Raw genomic sequence first — 21,276 nt, forward strand, 5'->3', positions numbered from 1 at the left:
TCACAAGGCTGAGGCACATAGTCACTAATTAGTAACTAATTATAAATGTTAGTAACTAATAACCATGACACAAGCAGACATTCAAATAAATCATAGTTTCAGGACGTGTTTGAAGGAAACAAAAATAAGTATTTGATGAAATAAGTGATTAATTTCTTAATAGTTTACATAACTCATGAACTGATAGAGACTTGTAGCTGCAGATACCTCACCTTTTGAGTATTCCCCAGGCGTCAAACAGGATCTGTAAACTTTTCTGCAGCACCTGTGCATGTCTGAGCTCCTTTCGTATCTATCAGAGACTTTGTACCTCAAATTTTTCCAGTGTGCAAGGGATGCCATTCCCAAAAACTACAGATTTGAAACTCTGTAGGGACTGTCGCAATAAAATGTCTGTGACTTCCCAAGCCTGGACCGATTGTGCGTTGATGAACCCGCAGGCCTTCAGGGAACGCGAGGCAAAACTCTACATCACCAAGCATATGAAGACTCTGCGTCAGGGCCGCTCCAAATCGAGGTCCGCAATCAAGGTTTGTTCCCGATCTTTGTCCCATTCCCGGGGAAGTCGGAGCCGCTCGAGAGGCTGGTGTTCATCGTACTCCAGGTCTTCAGGTAGATCTAAGAAAAAACCCAAGAAGTTGAATTGGGATTCCTCTCCCTCGCACCAATGGCAGTCACCTGAGCACGCGCGGTGACGGCGACACACTTCTTGATCTCGCTCCTAAAGTCGTCTGACTTCAGAGCTGACCCCGTAACTTGTGCCAGCGCAACACTATGTTCCAGGGCCCATTGTCATGCCGCTTCAGATTGGAGAATTATGTGCTGCCATGCTCTGGCTCTTTGGATCCCTGCCAACTCCCTCTGATGCACCTCTGGGTCCCAAGGAGCCCTGAGGACCTCCATCTGGAGTACTGCCAGTGGGTCTGCCCCTGGTGCCAGCACAAGTCCGTGAGCCCGACTTGCCTTCGGCTAAACTGTCGACCCTGCTTCTGTACCGGAGACCTCTGACAGCTCCAGGCTCCTTAACACCTATGTCAAATCCATTGACGCCAGAGTAGTACCCAGTTGTTCTCTCCAACGTCGAGTCAAAGCCATTGCAACCTCGATTGAAGTTGCACCAGAATCCAGCCGTGGTGCCTCTTCCGCCATTAGACATACAAGCCTCTCAAGGGAGACAGCCTACTTTGCGCTCTCTCTTTGGCACCGATTCTGACAGTTATGACAAGGGTGATGAGTTCACTCAGCCCTACACTGATGGAACTTAATACGAGGATTAGCAGGCGGCTAGTGGCCCGAAAGCTCTCCTGAGACTGTTCTTTTTTCTTCTGCCGGACCTGTTACAGCCAAATCGACTTTCTACTCAATGGTTATGCATAGGGAGGCCGAAATTGTGGACCTCCAGCTCCCCCCCCTTGAGGAAAAAAACAATGTTTTACAACCAGCACAGCCTTCTGCTGAGCCTCTCCTCCCATTTAATCGGGTAATGACGGACAACTTGTTAGGGGCCTAGGCCAGACCGCGCTCTGGGCCCCCTTTCACCAAACAAATTGCCATGCCCCATCGTCCTGCTCTGGCTGACTTTCATGTCACTGCACCCTTCACCCAACAACTTTGTGATTCAGGCCTCCACAAGTCAGGCTAGTCCAACAAATTTACTTTCACCCCCCCCTGGCAGGGAAACTAAGCAAGCAAAAACATTAGGCAAGAGAGTCTTTACCTCCACCAGTCTGGCCCTGCTTGTTGGCGTGCTCCTCCCATGCCCTTTGGGATTCAGTGTGTATTACAAAACAAGGGGACCCCAATCTTTGGACCTGGGGTGTTAGTTAATTTTGCAAAAAGACAATGGTTCACATAAGGCCAATAGGTCCTAAACGAGATCTATTATCTAAGGAAAGTTGTTACAGTTGCCAGATCACCCCTCATTATTTGAGTCACCAGTTGTGATGCAATTTCTTCAACATATGTCCCCCCCCCCCTCCCCTTTGCCTTGGCCCAGGGGAAGCTTAATCGGGTTATAACCTATCTGATGTGTACTCTGTTCTAGCTGCTTCACAGCTGGCCCTTACGGCTCCTTACCATTAAGACGGTGTTTCTCGTTGCTGCTTTGGTATCTATTTTAAAGGTGAGAAATCTGCAGCTAGAAACCTCTATCAGAAAAACAAGTTACTTACCTATGGTAACTTTCTTTCTGGTAGAGACTATGTCTAGCTGCAGATTCCTTACCCACCCTCTTAACCTTCCTGATGTATGCGTGGGCTCTATCCATTAGTAGGATCACTTTGGGGTTCAGTGCTTGTGGGTGCGCTCACACTCGAAAGCAATTGGCGTCAGCACGTGGAAGTGGTACCTATTTAGGCCCCACATGCCATTTGCGGAGCGGAATGGCTTCAGAACGGAGCCCCAAGGTGCCACTTTCCATCGCGCAGAGGTACTGCGGAAAAGTTTCCACATCCAGTGTGACTCCTAGGAAATATTCAGAATGTGAAGAATGTGCGGCTAATTAAAGTCTTTACCAGATTAGCGGATGCTGGCGCGCTACCTCTTTGCTTTACCGTGTGCTCCTGGAGCAGTCGAAAAGCAGCTTGGAACAGCTCCGGGAGCGCTGGGCTTAGACTTGAGATCCCCAATTAGTCACTCGGATTGGACTAGGATACTGGCACACATGCCCAAGGTGTCGCTCAAGCCAAAGGACACAAAGGGGTATGCCCAAATGACCCTGGGCATAGAACATCTATATTATATAAGGCACACAGTATAGAGGGATCAATCTCTCATTTATTTTTGCACAAGGAACCACAAATTACCTTGGCAGTTTCATATTTTTGTTGAAACAATTATTCAAAATTTTTGTCAGGTACATATATCGATCGGCGAGACTCAAAAAATATGTATATTCACATTAAATTTAACACAAGACATAATGTAAATGAGCTGATCAAACATAAATTACAACAAATATACATATACACAATATATATAATATACACAACATATACATTCCCCTAACTATTTCGTCTCCATGTACACTTCTACATCTAACTGTTCCATTCAGAGGTAGTCCTCTTAGCGCCAGAGGTATCACACCTCTCTCTCATTCAATTGTGTGCGCAAAGTAACTAATATCTAATTCAAAATATGGTTGGACTCCTCCTTTATCTGTCTGTCGACGCAGTCGCGTTTCAGCCCCCAATTTCTTTTTGGCTTCCTCAGGACAAGGGTACACACTATCTACAACAATAGTTAAAATAACATAAATCACCATTTGTTCTACCAATCTCGCTCTATCCCTTATTTGCCCATACAGTGCTCAGAAGGAAGAAAAACTAAGAAAAAATTATGAAGAAAAAAATTCCATTTCCTTAAGAGTGGAGAGTGTCAGGTGCACTTATTAAAGACACCACTAAAAAAGTGTAAGTTTTAATGTGTGCCCAACAGCACCCAGTGACAATATTGAGTACCTAGATCTAATGAAGGATAAATACCTGTAGTCTTATCCAGACTATCAGAGAGTAACAACTCCTTTGTTCCGTGGGTTTAAACTCTTCCCCCATTCGACGGTACGTATTTCCTCTAAGAACCTACAGTAATAACATGTCGGTCAACAAGATCTACTTACAATACCATCTTTAACATTTCTATGCAGCAGCGTGTAACACAGCTTTTATTACCTTCACTACTGTAAGCCTTAATCACTTTGGGGGACCCCGGTTCTCTTCTCATCACTCGCCGTGTCAGCACCTTACTTCCAAAGTCAAGGATATATGAAATATATATATATATAAATAATGCTAAATCATATCGAAAATATACATCAATGCGGGGCTTATGATTCGCCAAAGAGTCCTTACTCTAATTACCTGTCTTACGGGCACGCCGTGAATTCATCCAGTCCTTCCTGCTCCCGCCTCATTACGCGCGTACAAACATTCTTCCGGGACGGGTTAAAGGCGTGTGCGCCTGATCGCGTCATAAGCTCCCGAGTATCGGCATAGAGGAAAGACTAATCTAAACAGTGCGCGAGACTAACAGGCGTTCTCTTAGATAAAGAAAGACTCAGAAATTAGTCTATCACGCCTTCGTAACAGTTAAGCAATTACTAAAATTGCAAAATCTAAGTGCCAAAAATAATTACATTAAAAAAAGTGTGAGTAAATAAGTAACGAATAAAAAAAACAAGCCTTCCATCTCCTATATCTAAATGTCAAAATGAATATAGACACCCAGCGATGCAAATACGTCCATCCTCTCATGCCCCTTTCTTCATAATGTAAAACGGCAAAAACATTTGTACTAGCTATGCTGCTCAGTTGGAAACTCCACCTACAGACTACCATCATTCATTACTAACTTATAAAACGTCTCTGTGAGGGTCACACGACTCCTACAGGCACGTGCAGGTAACCTACCTGCATCTTTGTGTAGCAAAAAAGGTTTCCTGTGCACTGTATGTCGAAATGGAGGGCTTACACTCTAGATGTCACTACTAGACTTAGTCTCTATCGTTATTCTCTCCATTCAGCAGTTCTATTTCCTGAAAGTGATCATCATTACTCCTTATCCAAACATTGTCCAGCATTCCAGTTTAGGCATTTTATTCAACTTAGTTCATATTTCCAAATATCAAGCTGATGACAGTGCCTCACATATTTCACTACAGATACATCTCAACTAAATCAAGGCCCATAATTCATCACGGTCATTAAGACCCTCTGTAGCTGTATGGTATCTTTCTATGAGGCGCGCTTCTATGCGATTCAACCTCATTTCCAATTCTCCTTTATTACATGCCTTAATTACCGCCAAGACTGACCAAACCATATAGTTCTCACTATGGCCGTACTCGATGTAGTGCTGAACAAGGGGCGCTCCTGGGTTTTACATCTAATGCGAGATTTATGTTCCAAAATCCGCATTTTAACCATTTGCGTTGTCTGTCCAATATATGTCTTCCCACATGGACATGTCAATGCATACACCACATTTTTGGTGTTGCAGTTCGAGAAAGTTTGCATCACAGGCTCCCTGTTATTAATCATCAAAGCTTTAGAATCACTTGTACATGTACATGCGACACAATTATTACAATGATAGTGCCCTATCACTGCAGGTAGGCCAAGTAAACTTGTGTCTTTTTTAGCCATTGGTTCCCTCATAGCTCTTACTAGATGTTGTTTCAAATTTTTACCTTTTCTGAAGGCAAAAAGTGGTTTTGGTATATTCAAATGGTCAATCAACCTCCAGTTTCTCAAAATAATCTGTTTGACCTTATTAGCTTTCGGGTTGAATGTAAGGACGCATGTCATTAGTTCTGTCTTCTCTTTCACTTTGTGTGTTAGCAAACTTTCCCTTGGTGTATACCAGGCTCTTTTGAGAGCCGTTCGCACCAATTTTTTGGGATATCCTCTAGCACACAACTTATCCTGTAGTTTTTCCGCATTCTCAAAATAGTCGTCCTTGTTTGAACAATTGCGACGTATTCTTAAAAATTGCCCGTAAGGCAAGTTTTCCTTTAAACTTCTCGGGTGCCCTGATGTGAAATCTAAGAGGGTATTCCTATCAGTGGGTTTGGAGTAAAGGCTTACCTCCAACCTCCCCTCGCTATCAAAGATCCAAACGTCTAAGAAGTTAATACAGACATTACTCACACATTTCACAAACTTCAAATCTGGGGTGCAAGCATTCCGCCATGTATGGAATCTGTCTAGTTCTTCTACACTTCCATTCCAGATAAGGAATATATCGTCAATGAAGCGCACCCATTTATAGGTATGACTATGGAATGGTGCTGCTTCACTGAAGATATATTGTCTCTCAAATTGGTCCATCACTAGGTTCGCTATTTCTGGTGTCGCTCAATGCAAGACTTAAGCGCCTACAGTACTACTTTCTCCAAAGAGCATACATCGCGCCCACCCAAATGCATAAACTTGATATTCCTGACTGCATAGGTGTGGTGGCCCCAGGTGCGGGGAAGATAATGCTGGGTTCTGCCACACGGTCTGATCATGTTCAACCATTGCCTCTTACTGGAACCATGTGATGGAAATAATTACAATGGCGACCAGTAGATCTCTGGCCACAATACCAAATGTTTGCCAGCTGGGCTGGTTTCCTAGAACAAAAGACAATGGCGTGACATCTAGATTTGCAGACCTGGCTCCAATCCTGGCTAAGTGACAACTAGCAATAGCCTGAAGACCCCTGGGATCCCTAGGGTTGAGGGGCTGGCTATCAGAGCTCAACAAGTGGGCCAGCTGCAAAAGAGTAGTGCTACAAAGGGGGTTTACAGGGGACTGGGATTGGATTGATGCCTGTAATCAAATAATGCAGGACATGCTGCAACTGGGGGACAATGGGCAAGTGATGCATAATAGAAAGCCTGGGGGTTTGCCTTGAACAAGTGTTATTGAGGGCAAGGACCCAATGTTACCTAGCAACAATAGTTATGAGGCCCACCACCGCAGGCAAGGAGACAGGCAAGGAGTGAAATACTGATTCACCAGAAGCATGCACACACATTAATGATACCTCTGCTTACTAATACACCACTCACCCTCTGCCACCACTCTCTGGCATGACTGTTCCTACTAGTTTGGGCAGTCTGTTGAATGTTGCATTGCAAAACCTGCAGAAACGTGTTTCGTTGACTATTGTGTATGCTTTCTTATGTTACTGGGGATTACAGTGAAGGAGAGGGGAGAGAGGACATATGAAAGCACGCTATTGTAAAAACCAATAACATTTAAAAAAAAAAAAAGTCTCTACCAGAAAGGGCGTTATCTAAGGTAAATAGTATGTTCGAGGCATATGAGCTGCAGATTATACACTGTGCATAGATCGCCATCTGGTGTTGGGCCCGGATGTTTGCAGTTTGTTTTTCCTCTTGGAAAGTCTTTGGAAGTCACAAGGTTGGTGACTCCTCCCTTGGTTCGTATTGCGCATGGGCTTCGGCTCCATCCTCAGATTGTTTTTTTCCGCCATCGGGCTCGGATGTAATACTTCGCGCTCCGGTTCCGAACTTTTCCAGTTCAACGATCGACGCAAAAATCATCGCTCATCGAGATCCTTCAGATAATAAATCATCTTAATCAGGCCTGTTCCGGCTCCGGTCTCGGCTGATGGAAAGAACTCCCTTCAAGAAGTGCCCTCGATGTGGGTCCAAGTTTCCCCACACCGATCTTCATGAGGTATGCAACCTCTGCCTCTCCCCTGAACACTAGGCCCGAGACAGTCCCGCCTGCAAGTCTTTTTGCTCTAAAAAGACTATTAGAGATCGACGGGCTAGACGCAACATGGCGCACTCCTCGACCTCCGCTCCAGTCGACATCTTCGGGGACGACGTCGAAGCTCCGGGACAGCAGAACATCGAAGAAGAGGAAGACGACCTCGTCAGTGCTTCCGAGGCCGACGACTCAGATGTGGAGGACATCACCCCTGCGCAGAGGGTCGTGAGTACAATACCCCCTCCCACACCCACGCCGATACCCAAAAAGGCTTCGGTCACACCTTCGCCTTCGGGCCTAGGCAAGACCAAGGATACTGCTTCTCACACCCCACCTTTGGGCCCGGTAAAGAAGCCTATTAAGCATTCCGGCAGCTCGGGCTCGAGCCAGCCGACCAGCGGTACCGAAAAACACCCTTCAGCACCGAAGAAAAGATCGGCTTCCACACCGAACCCGGCACCAAAGCCTTCGGTGTCGAAACCTGCCCTTCCGGTGTCGACCAAGCATCACAAGGCCCTCGGCACCGACACTCCCATGCCGAAGCCCTCTTCGGCACCGGCCAAAAAATCGGAGGTCCCAAAGAAGCACGGCTTAGACAAACCTAAAAAGCCGTCGGCCCCAAAAAACTTCGGCGCTGACCGAACAACCAGTGTCGCAAGAACTTTTTACACCGGATCCTCTGCAAAAGACACTCACCAAGGATCCAAAAACTGGACATTTGACATTGTCTTAAAAAAAGAGACACTTGGACAAACCAGCTCCACCTCCACCTCCACCTCCAAAGAGGAAAGACACTGCTACCTCCCCTTTCAGAGTGCCTTCCCCACCTCCTCCACCCTCCCCACCTCCACCCTCTCCACCCATGCCTCATCGTTCCCCCACGTTGTCTCCTGTCCCAGATGATTTAGGAGACCCTTATTATGATCCAGCAGATGTGCCACAAGACCCCACCCCTACTGGATCTCCAGACCCATGGGACGACTATAACAATCCGGAAATCCCAGATGTCCCACAGGATGACCTTTACCCATCTAGGCCATCCCCACCTGAATATTCGTTAGGCTTTCACCACCTACTACAAAGGGCGGCACACTACCACGGGGTGGAGTTACATACTGACCCAGTGGAGGAAGATTTTCTCCTAGACACCTTCGATAATGCACATAGGTCTACTGCCATTCTACCTATGTTAAAGGGAGTAATCAAACATGCTCCGGAGGTTTTTAAAGACCCAGTCAGGGCCAGGGTCCTAAACCCCCGTATAGAGAAAAAATACAAAGCCGCCCCCACAGACCCTTCATACATTAAATAGAATAGAATAGAATAGAATAGAATAGAAGAGGCATTTATAGAGCGCATGGCTACCCTGAGGCCTCCCAGCGCTAGGAAACCAGACGACCAGGCAGATCAGATTATACCATAGGAAAAAGGTGCGTTTTCAGAAGCCGTCGAAAAGGCAGGTATTCTTCCTCCATACGGATGGAGTCTGGGAGGGTGTTCCATGTCTTAGAGGCGACATAAGAGAAACAACGACCTCCACATCTCGTCCTGGCAATTCTTGGTACCATAGCGAGGCGCTTATTTGCAGAGCGCAGATGCCTTCTGGGGTGATATGGAAAGACTATCCTTCGAAGGATTAAAGGGCCATTCGCGGCCATGATCTTATGCGTGACACAGAGGGCCTTAAATTTAATCCTTTCCGAGACAGGAAGCCAATGTAGCTGTCTAATTGCACTTCTTGCTGATTCTCTCCGAGGAATTTTCAGGAGGATTCTGGCCGCACAGTTCTGGACCTTTTGTAGTATGCCTATTGTGAACTGGGGGGCTCCTAAATATAACGCATTAGCGTAATCCAAACGTGACAGAATCAGTGCCTGGAGGAGTAGTCTTCTTGCTTGAAACGGGAGAAGGGGCAGAATCTTTCGTGCTGACTTCATAATCCCGAAGCAGCACCCGGCTACCTTCTTAGCCTGAATCTTCATGTCAAGTCTAGTGTCCAGCCAGACTCCTAAGCTCTTGATATGATTTTTGGGAATCGGCGGATCTCCCATACAACCAGGCCATGCCAACGGCATGTCTGGGAGTAAAGGTTTACCAAGCAGCATAAGGTCTGTTTTAATTCCATTAAGCTGGAGACAGGACTTTTTCATCCAAACGGATATTTCCTCAAGGCACCTGGAAAGATTGCTTCCTGGTTGTCCTGCGTCTTTAAGGGAGACAATCAGCGGAGTGTCATCGGCATACGTAACAATTTGTATGCCAAATGCCTCTACAATGTTGGCTAAAGGACACATGTAAATATTAAAAAGAGTGGGGCTAAGTGATGAGCCCTGAGGTACTCCACTCTTCAAAGGCACAGTCCTGGAGGTAACATTCTCCTCGAAAAGCTGGAATGTCCGACCTTCCAGAAAAGAGGCAATCCAACTCAGTGCGGTACCGTTTATCCCCATCTCGTGACATCTTGCAATAAGAATTTGATGGTTGACGGTATCAAAAGCCGCACTGAGATCAAGGAGAATTATTGCAGCTGATCCTCCTGAGTCCATAATTTTCCTTGCCTCTTCCACTACGGCAATCAGGGCAGTTTCAGTGCCCTGACGAGATCTAAAACCAGTCTGTGTAGAGTGCAGGCAGTCATGTTCCTCTAAATAAGTGGAGAGGATGGAATTAACATACTTCTCTGCTATTTTAGCTGTTCCCGGGAGCAGGGAAATAGGGCGATAATTTGCCATTACCTCAGGATCAGATCCAGGTTTTTTTAACAGGGCCTTCACCATTGCTTCCTTCCAAAGTGGAGGAACCTTGCCTGTTGCCAATGAAGAGTTAATAAGAGTTGCACCATTGGATTCCCTAGTGGTATCTACAGCTAGGAAGCGCTCAAATTCTCAGGCGTCAGGCGAAGCACCACCACCTGACAAAGAGTCCAAGCTCCTAGACGCGTCATGGAAGTGCACTGCGTCACAAGCCGCCAATATATGGCGTATCGCCAACACGCAAGCGCTATTGGCCAGATACGACAGGGCGCATTATGATGAGTTAGAGACCATCATGCACCATCTCCCTGAAAAATACAGGAATAGGGCTAATGAATTGATCCAAGAGGGAAAAACAATAACTAATACCTCTATGCGCTGTGCCCTAGATGCAGCAGATACAGCCTCCAGGGCCTCCTCCGTCGCCATGCCTGGCTCAGAGTTTCAGGTTTTAAACCTGAGGTACAAGCCTCTATATTGAACCACCCATTCGACCAGGATCATCTATTTGGCCCAAAAGTTGATGAAGCCCTCGAAAAGATGAAAAAAGATACTGATACGGCGAAATTCATGGGAGCCCTACAGTCACACACTCCTAGGCGCTCTTTTCGCCGCTCTTCCTTTCGGGGCACGGGCAGGGGACACTCCTCGGATAGTGCATCCACGTCATACAAATCCCCTCCTCAATCTACTTTCACAAAGGGTTATCAAAGAGGCGGATACAGAGGCAATAATAATAAGGGCAGAGGCAAGACAAATACCGCCCGCTCTGCCACACCGCCTACCCAATAACTTTCCCACGCTCCCTCCAGACCATTCCACTCCGGTCGGGGCAGAATATAACATTTCTTTCACGTCTGGGAGACAATCACCTCAGACAGATGGGTGACCCAAATTATTCATTCAGGGTATTGCCTAGAATTAACATCTACCCCCCCCCAAACATTCCACCCAGGCAACGCCCTATGTCTCAAGAACATGCTACGTTATTAAAACAGGAGGTAATCTCCCTCCTGCAAAAACAAGACATAGAGCAGGTCCCCATCAATCAACAAAATTTAGGGGTCTACTCCCTGTACTTTCTGATTCCAAAGAGAGACAAGACTCTACGACCTATCCTAGATCTCAGACCTCTAAATACGTACATACATTCAGAGCATTTTCACATGGTAACCCTTCAACAGGTTTTTCCACTCCTCTCCCAGAACGACTTTCTCACCACTCTGGACTTGAAAGACGCATACTTTCACATCCCAGTACACCATGCTCACAGAAAGTACCTCAGATTTGTAGTAGACGGGCAACACTACCAGTTCAAGGTGCTCCCGTTCGGGGTAACAACAGCACCAAGGGTATTCACCAAGTGCCTAGCAGTAGTGGCGGCACACCTCAGAAGACAACACATTCACGTCTTCCCTTATTTGGACGACTGGCTAATAAAAGCCACGTCCTACGAACAATGTGTGCAACACACCGCCGCTACAATCCAACTACTTCACCAGCTAGGCTTCACAGGGAAACACCAAAAGTCCCACCTGGTACCATCACACACACAACAATACCTCGGTGCTACCATAGACACCTCAAAAGCCATAGCCTATCCCAATCCTGCCAGGATTGCAAACATACAGGCTCTGCGTCAGAAATTCATATTTCAACACTCTCTCCCAGCAAGAGTGTTTATGCAACTGATAGGGATGATGGCCTCTTGCATTTTCATAGTGCCCCATGCAAGACTCCAGATGCGTCCACTCCAAGAGTGTTTAGCACGCCAGTGGAACCAGGCCCAGGGGCAACTGACAGATCTGGTGTTGGTAGACGGTCGCACCCATTGCTCTCTGCAGTGGTGGAACACCACAAACCTTTCCAGAGGTCGACCGTTCCTGGACCCGGTTCCACAAATAATCCTAACAACAGACGCATCGCTCTCCGGCTGGGGAGCTCATCTGTTACACCTCTCAGTACAGGGCACATGGACGCCGCAACAGAAGTTACTCCACATCAACCATTTGGAGTTACTGGCAATCTTCCTAGCCCTAAAATCCTTCCAGACGCAGATTTCAGGCAAGGCAGTCCTCATTCGCACAGACAACATGACTACCATGTACTACATTCAAAAACAGGGGGGCACACACTCTCCACAGCTCTCTCAATTAGCACAGAGCATGTGGAGATGGGCAATTCTACAGAAAATCTTTCTCCTGGCCCAACATGTCCCAGGAGTCCAAAACACCGTGGCAGATCTGCTCAACAGATTCACGAATGGGAACTTCACCCACAGGTTCTTCACCCATTCTTTCAGAAGTGGGGGCATCCACAAATAGACCTATTTGCCACCCACGAAAACAAAAAATGCCCAATCTTCGCCGCCAGATATCCACACCCATTGTCCAAAGGCAATGCGATATGGATGAACTGGTCAAACAAATTTGCATACGCTTTTCCACCTCTCCCACGAATTCCATCAGTGGTGCGAAAGCTACAACAGCATTCCCTAACACTGATCCTAGTAGCTCCAACATGGGCCAGACAACCGTGGTACACCACACTGCTGGAACTCTCAGTAGTACCACACCAAAAGCTACACCTCTCACCATGCCTCCTAACCCAGAACCATGGAGAGATGAGGCGCCCGGACCCAGCTCAGCTCAACCTTGCGATCTGGCTCCTGAGGTCCTAGAATTCGTATACCTTAACCTTCCCCCTGATTGCATGAATATTATCAAGGAAGCGAGGCGCCCTACTACTAGGGCATGCTATGCTGCAAAGTGGAAAAGATTTGTTGTTTACTGCCACAACAACACAATCAACCCTCTAAATGTTTCCATACAGCACATCATATGTTACTTGCTCCATCTACAAAGGTGTAACCTAGCATATACATCCATTCGGTTGCACCTCGCAGCAATTGCTGCTTACTTACAGAACAGGCAGCACCTATCACTTTTCAGGGTGCCTGCCATCAAGGCCTTTATGGAAGGCCTCAAAAGAGTAATTCCACCCAGAGTACCACCCTCACCTGTCTGGAACTTGAATATTGCTCTCACAAGGCTAATGGGACCCCCTTTCGAACCATTACATAAATGTGAGCTGCAATTTCTCACATGGAAAACAGAGTTCCTAGTGGCCATCACTTCCCTTAGAAGGGTTAGTGAAATACAAGCACTCACCATACAGGAACCTTTTCTTCAAATGCATCAGAACAAGGTTGTACTCCGCACCAACCCAAAATTTCTACCCAAAGTCATTTCTCCCTTCCATCTAAACCAGTCGGTAGAATTACCAGTCTTTTTCTCACAACCTCAAACCGTTGCGGAAAGGGCTTTACACACACTGGATGTTAAAAGGGCCTTACTTTACTACATCCAAAGAACACACCCTTTCAGAAAAACCAAACAGCTATTTGTCTCTTTCTCTCCACCACATAAAGGCAACCCTATTTCTAAATCAGGGATAGCTAGGTGGATTGTAAAATGCATACAGATTTGCTACCACAAAGCAATAGAACACTATCTGTTCCCCCTAAAGCCCACTCTACAAGGAAGATAGGGGCTTCTATGGCTTTTCTAGGAAACATACCACTAGATGACATCTGCAAAGCAGCGACATGGTCAACACCGCACACTGTCACAAAACATTACTGTGTAGATGTGCAAACCAAGCAACAAGCTAGTGTGGGCCAGGCTGTACTAAAAACACTGTTCCAAACAACTGCAACGGTTGCCGGTGGTCACCGCTAGGGTTGGGTACTGCTATATAGTCTATGCACAGTGTATAATCTGCAGCTCATATGCCTCGAACGGAATATGCTACTTACCAGTAAGCATCTGTTCTTGGCATGTAGAGCTGCAGATGTATACACACCCACCCGCCTCCCCGGCCACCTGTATTCGTTCCAGTCTATCTTATTTAGATACAACACACATGGGTTTCTTTACTGTTATTACTACGCTCCATCTTTCCCTGCTGGCGAAAAACAATCTGAGGATGGAGCCGAAGCCCATGCGCAATACGAACCAAGGGAGGAGTCACCAACCTTGTGACTTCCAAAGACTTTCCAAGAGGAAAAACAAACTGCAAACATCCGGGCCCAACACCAGATGGCGATCTATGCACAGTGTATAGATCTGCAGCTCTACATGCCAAGAACAGATGCATACTGGTAAGTAGCATATTCCATTCATTCATTCCACAGTGAAAGATCTCTGCATAAAAAACACTGTATTTGAAACACGTTGAGTGAGGTTTTACCTTAATTTAACACGATTTAAGAATACTGACTATGTAAATGGAGAGGGGAATTATATTGTTTAAAAAGAACAGTTTGATGCCTGTCTCATTCCTGGTTCCCGAAAACTATTACAATGAACAGTTTGATGCCTGTCTCATTCCTGGTTCCTGAAAAATATTACAATATTATACTTTTTTGTATTTTCTGTCTTCTTGAACATATGTTTTTTGGTCAGACTTGGTTAATTTTATATTACTTTAAATGAAAAGCTTTACATATTTTGGGTGGCAGAGCTGGTTGCAGTTAAACTCACATTCAGTCTTATCCTTGTCGACTATAAGAGTTGGCAGAGGAGTGGGAGTTGTTGATTAGGACTCATAACATTATCTCTTTCCAGGTGCTCCTACCCCTAGAGACTAGAAACATGCTTGTTAGCATTTCTCTATCCCATAATCCAGTGCTATCTGGTCATTAGTATATCATATTACAGGAAAGGATGCAAGTTGCATACCTATTTGAGTTTTGCAGTGAGAGAGAGATATACACGTCGTATGCTTTGGGAATTGGGGTTTAGCCTGTGGACCATAGTAATGTATATGTGCTCTTTTAGGGGTGGTGAGCTTAGAAAGAACTGTTATCCTCAAAGAGAATATTGAAGACAGGCATTTGCTGCAACACTCTCTTTTTCGGTTAGAATCATCAAAGCATGCTTTTTTTTTTTTTTTTTTTTTTTTTTTTTTTTTTTGAAGACCTTTATTGATAGAAAAAGGGCAAATACAAAGTCAAACAAGGAGCCCGGGGGGGCTCACACATGAGGTACATTACAACTTACGAAAACACAGAGGATATTTTACAGAAGGACTGAGGTCTAGTTTTAAAAGTTTTCCGTGTAGGATAGACATAAGCAGGATATCGTAGCACAACAAGTCAATACTGGTGTTAAACAATCAGGATAGATAATCGTATAAACGTAGAAAACACCAAAGTCGCTGCGTGGCACCCAGAAAGGAACGTCTGAACCCCAGGGAAGGAAAAAGGACAAAGAATAGAAGGCCCATAGAACAAAAAGGAAAAACAAAAAAGAAAGCAACCCCACCCCCCAAGTGCCCCCCACCCTGCACCCCTGCAGCTGGCTACGGCCTTTCCCCCCCTAGCAGTGTGCCTGTCGCCCAAGAAAAGGAGTCCCGAAATATAGAAAGTAAGAAAAAGAGAGAATCCGAAAACTCTTATAAAATTAAGAAAGGTGGGGAGGAGCCCATTATTCGTCCCCCAGCTCCGCCATCTCGCCCCCATAATAGCAACAGTAGTCTAACACCCAATAGTAATAACATGCCCGGAATGACGAGAGAACTGGGGTCACAGCAGCAGCGCGCAGGGTAAGTAAGGCAGCAACACCCAACCGAAACATCCAAAATATCAACAAGGAATCTTCAAGCCATGATTGATAAGCGTAAGCCCCCGCAATAGTCTTCTAGCACCACCGATATATGTCCCGGTCGCTCAGAGAAAACTAGTTCCCCGGCTGCCCCACCCACAAGAACGGTGCAATACGTTTATCAACGGAGGAGGGCCAACCCAAGAGAACAAAAGAAAAATTCAACAGAAATGTATCCGGCCCTCACCTCCCGGACCCCCATGCAAACCATACCCAAAGTCCAGCGTTCTCGTCGGTCCAGCACAGTCCCATGAATGTAGTTACCGGTATCAGGGCAAGAAAAAGACAAACTCAACCCTGACCCCTACGTGCCAGTGCGCCAGCATAATGCAGTTGCGGCGTAGTCCCGCAGAGTAGGAAGAGCATCCGACGTGAACACCCAGAGAGATGGCAACAGCCAGTAATCGCCATCCAAAGCAGGACAATGTTATCCCCAAGAGTGCAGTACGGGTAGGCATACAGTGATAGTCCACCAAAATTGGGCAACTCACTCCCGGGCAACATGTGCAGAGTAGGCAGAGCGATCTTGTCAGCAGTACCCGCTGGCGGTGGTAGTCCTGGCATCCGACGGCGAACCTCTAGGTTCCGTCCAAAGATAGAATGCACTGTGTCCTCCATAGTTGCGACAGTCCGAGCGGCGGTGATGGTAAGTTCACTCACAATCGGTTCCTCCACGTCTCCCCCGGGAGGCTGCACACGACTGCCGAGTCCCGGGCCAGGCGATCCGCTCCGCGCACAGCCGCCCGCCCGGTCAGCCAAGGAGAGAACGGGCACAGCGTCGTCTAGCCGGCGCTCCAGGTCACGGGCGTTGGAACAGAAGGCAGCTCGCATAGCAGCCAAAGCTTCCAGGACGTCGCCGATACTCACGGGCATAGCGTGAGAGGAAGAGATGCCAGCTCCCTGTTCCCGGAATCCGCAAGCGTGTGGCGACCCTCGAGCCCAGTCTTCAGCGTACATGTCCAGGCGTCGTTTAGGAGGTCAGCTCCCAGAAAGGCAGCGCCAAACCACAGGGACAGGGCAGCAACCCCCAGCCCAGCGCCACGCATAGGGACAGCACAGGGAAGGTCCAAGCAGGCGCCGTGTATAAGCGCCGATCACTCAATAAAGATGGCCCCTTCCATTACACTTCGTAGCGAGAGATCAAAGAGGAACTTCCAACAGGGGGGATACATTTGTTGCATCGGTGGTGGTAAAGCAGCGTAGCGGCGAGGCTCCAAAAGAAACTGTTGCGCTACTTCTGGGAGTCTCGGTGGCATATCGCGTCTCGCCGGCGGTTTGGGATTCTCCTGTAATGGCCGCTGTTGTTGCCCTCCAGCCGGACGCCGCCGAGAACAAAGGACCGGACCCACTCCGTAGGCGTCTGCGGGAATTCAGGGCGGTTCTTCACCCCCGGTGCAGGAGGGACGACGGGGAGCCCACCATCGGAGGCAGCGTCGCCTCCCCGACCCGTTACCGCACAACAAACACGATTCAGCAATCAGGAGAGGAAGCGGTACGGGCGGGAAGCGGACGAGTCGGCGGAGCCGAGGGCTCAGGCGGCCATCTCTGTTGCCGGCTAGGCTCCTCCCCCATCAAAGCATGCTTGACTGTAACAAGTGGTTTAGCAGCTCTTTCTTAATGGACCAGCACAGCAGTTTATTGAATTGGATCGTACATCTCTCCAGAGGAATGTAAACATTGGAACATTCTAAAAGGAAATCTGTTTAAAATTGAGAAAGTGGCATGCAGTTCATATATCAACATCATAAACACTAAGTATATGTTTGTTGGTAATTAAACTTGCTACAGGTAATGTTGATTGGAATGCTGTATCATGTTTAAGCTAAGCTACTGTGTTGAGCGATATGTAAAACTACCTGTATGTCTATTGGTGAGGGAGGATGGGCGAGTGCATATCTGTTGCTTTTTATGCACCATTGTCTAGAGGTCTGTGTTCAATCAAAGTCATCACTATGTATGTGTTTGGGTGTCTATGCGAGTGTTATTATGTGCATGGCCAGATGTCTATGCGTGTTGTTTTGATCAAGATCTATGTCAAAGTGTGTCTGGGTGGTCGTACTATTTTCTGCAACTAAATAAAACCCAAATATAATGACTTTGCTATATGTCAAGAACTTCTAGCCAATGTTCTTAAAGAAAATGATCATTTGAAGCTTCTGAGATGTGTGCTGAAACAAATATGTTGGTGTGAGGGCCTGTGATCTTATCCTAAAACCTTTGGTATTTTAAAAGGAAGTACATTATCCCAATCATTCACAGGGACATTAGCTGGACCTAATTTAAACTAGAAATGTGGCACTCCATCTGCTGGACCCAGTGGTCATTTTACCATCTGATTAAGAGTCACTTTGGTTACAAATACAGCTACCTTGGGTAGGATTCAACTGAAGCCTAGGCCTAGTTTATCCTAAAGCAGCCTAAGTTAATATGTTGACTCCTTTCTGGTCTTATAGAGAGGAACTGAATAACTACTTTGCAAAGGCGCCCGCAGATGTGTTGGGCCTATACTGTTGGAGGATGTGCATAATGATTCATGTGATGGCTACTGTGAATACATTTACGCCTCACACCTAACCCACCTCTAATTGTGGATAGCCATGGAGAGCAGGCTCCAAGTCAGTTGATGCTAGATGTCATAAGAATAAACTACCAAAGTATAAATGTCCTACTATCCCAAAAATGTATTGGGCTTCTACAACTGAAAAAGCCCAAAATTCATTTAAATCCTTGTTGCAACTTACGGATTAAGCAGTTGATCCACTCAGTTCCAATCCTTTTGTCAAACCGATTGGAAGATGATTTAAGAATTTATACTAAATTTTTCTAAAATCTTTGAACAGCCCTACCTCCACCTGTTTGAGCCCTTAAATATGTAAACTCATCATTTGAACTTGTTCTAGGTTGCATGCTAAAGGACCATGTCCCTTTTATTTATTCAAGCCACCTAGCTGCTCATTAGATCCATCTGGTCCCAGCATGCCTTAATTATGGTAATACTTATTTTCCCCCCAACACGTACCCTATTAAAAACTTACCGATCCATTCCAAGGAAGTAGTGAAAGTAGCCAATTGCATGCCTTGTCTTGGTTTACCGAAAGTCCCAGCTGGACTAATCCCAGATGACACAGAATGCTGATATTTAGTTGTTCTATGCTTTGTGGAAGAGGAAGCATGTCGCAGAAACAAGATGAATGTCCCACATTTGTGCACTCTGATTCAATGATCTTTCTTTCTGTTAGTGATATTTGCTACTATCAACTCTTCAGTTATACGCCATTGTTTGCTGTTCTTCGCAAAAATTATCTTTTCCTTTTAAACACATTTCAGCATATTTTTTCAATAGACAAGGTGCAATATTACAATATTTTAAACTTTTCTTTTTTTTAGCCCAAAGCCTTCAATGCTGAAGTTCTCAGCATGCTCGTTCTAGATGGGGAGGCCATTTACAGTCTAACAGCCAATCCATTTTTGCTGCTTTTGTCGAGGATAATTCTCATTAACCTGAGGAATCTCTTCCCAGCATTTCAGGTACGTTCACTTCTAAGTTTGCATATTAAAAATATTTCTTCCTCCGATTTACTGCTTAACACTTGTTTTGCTTTTAATTACTTTGAATATGAAAGCATGAAAGATATCCTAAGTAAATTCATCCTAGATTACTTTGGAATTTCACTTATTCACTAGTGGTCTGAATGCTAGATTAAGCTACAGAGTACCCAGCATGAAGATTATAAACTGTTAAATTTAGCATGGGTAGTGTACACAATAATTTAGAGAATGTATTTTAGTTTACTGACCTCACCTCTATGAAGCTAATTTACCGACACCTCAGATGGCAAGTCTTCCAGAGTGTTGCTTAACAATCAACCACCTTTAAGCGTGGGGAATTTTAAAAAGTCAATGAACAACCTGCTATCTTTACTGGTAAATAATCTATGCATACATATTTATCAGAATATAAATGTCCCAAATCATGATCTAGAACGTATAAGTTTTTTTGCCAGAAGCAAATGTGCTCAGTTCAGGGACATTTGTCCTACAGTATGATCTAACAATGTAATACTTTTTAGGTACTTTCCCCCAGCACCCACTAATCCTAAAGTGAAATAGTTCCCAACCCATTAAAAAATGAGATAAGGAGGATATCACAGAAGATGAAACTTTAATAGTCAAATTGCATCTTTTGTTGAAGGATTTGCAAAAATGTGTAAATTATTATGTAGTCTCAATTTAGCCTCTGGTGCATTGAACTAAGTTCACCTGTGTCACCCGGAGGTGGGAAACCAAACCTTATAGAACTACGCCAGTGTTTTACTTTACGCAATAGTTGGCACCCAGAGTGGGGCCCATAATCTTAGTTATGCCTTGAGTAGTTCTTTCACTGTTTTTTATTTATCAAAAAAAGATTCCTTTCTGTGTATTACTCTTTTAGTTGGTGGCCATGAGGCCTACACATTTAGATCAATAACCTTTGATTTTTGACTGTGACACTGGACAAATATTATTACTCCAGACTAGAATATACTTTTTGTTACTCTCAAAATTTATTTTTCATAGGAAAACACTTATATTCAATAAAATCATATTTTAAAATTGCATTCAATATATACTCTGATTGGGTGCTCTGGTACACTCTTATATATGCTATCTAACAATTCCGTATTACGGTATCTATCTCAGAGTCACACACAGTTCAAATCATGTACTTTCAAAATTGCAAATTAAATACTACACAAATACATTTCATATGCTTTAAAAAGTCACACTGTCGACGCGTTTCGGTGCATAGGTTACAATAGTAGCACCTTCCTCAGGACGGAAGAGAATTTAAAACCAAAGTTTTGTTCTTCTTTTTTAAGTGTAGGTGTTGAAGTCCTTCTGTGAGTGTTCAGGACAACTTTATCACCTCTCAACTTTTGTGATTTTAGACCACTTGCATCATAGTCAGTGGAGTCATAGAATTTTTTAAAAAGTCACGTTGACACATGTTCAATGGTGTCTTAAAGTAGGTACGTCTTTCGATATGCACCGCCTGTATTCAGTTGTTTAGCTGTGCCAATAGGTTTTTCGCCTAATGTTTAAGTTCAGGCTGTCCTTCCCTGCACCTTTTCAAGTGGTGTCCTGATACCAGTTAGAGCCTGCAATATCTTGTGGCAGCCTGAATCTTGACAACGCTGTCTTCTTTTCTTTAAGCGCTGTCAGCCACACTGTAGGTTTTCTTGGGGGTGTTTTTACTTTTACTCCCAACCTTTAAAAATCGGCGAACCTGCTTGTCACAACGTCCTTCTTTCACCGCAACTGGTTGCGGTGAAAGAAGGACGTTGTGACAAGCAGGCTCGCCGATTTTTAAAGGTTGGGAGTAAAAGTAAAAACACCCCCAAGAAAACCTACAGTGTGGCTGACAGCGCTTGAAAAGGTGCAGGGAAGGACAGCCTGAACTTAAACATTAGGCGAAAAACCTATTGGCACAGCTAAACAACTGAATACAGGCGGTGCATATCGAAAGACGTACCTACTTTAAGACACCATTGAACATGTGTCAACGTGACTTTTTAAAAAATTCTATGACTCCACTGACTATGATGCAAGTGGTCTAAAATCACAAAAGTTGAGAGGTGATAAAGTCGTCCTGAA

General features: G+C 45.3%; 1 protein-coding gene across 1 annotated transcript in view; it reads left to right on the forward strand.

Moving 5' to 3' along the window:
• TTC27 (tetratricopeptide repeat domain 27) overlaps positions 1–21,276 on the forward strand; it is a 1,631,130-nt gene that overhangs the window by 354,764 nt on the left and 1,255,090 nt on the right. Inside the window, exon 4 of the mRNA XM_085612184.1 lies at positions 19,030–19,170. Within this exon, the coding sequence (XP_085468310.1) occupies positions 19,030–19,170 (141 nt within the window). The remainder of the gene's footprint in view (positions 1–19,029; positions 19,171–21,276) is intronic.

This window comes from Triturus cristatus, chromosome 6 (assembly GCF_964204655.1).
Source record: "Triturus cristatus chromosome 6, aTriCri1.1, whole genome shotgun sequence".
Lineage (NCBI taxonomy): Eukaryota > Metazoa > Chordata > Amphibia > Caudata > Salamandridae > Triturus > Triturus cristatus.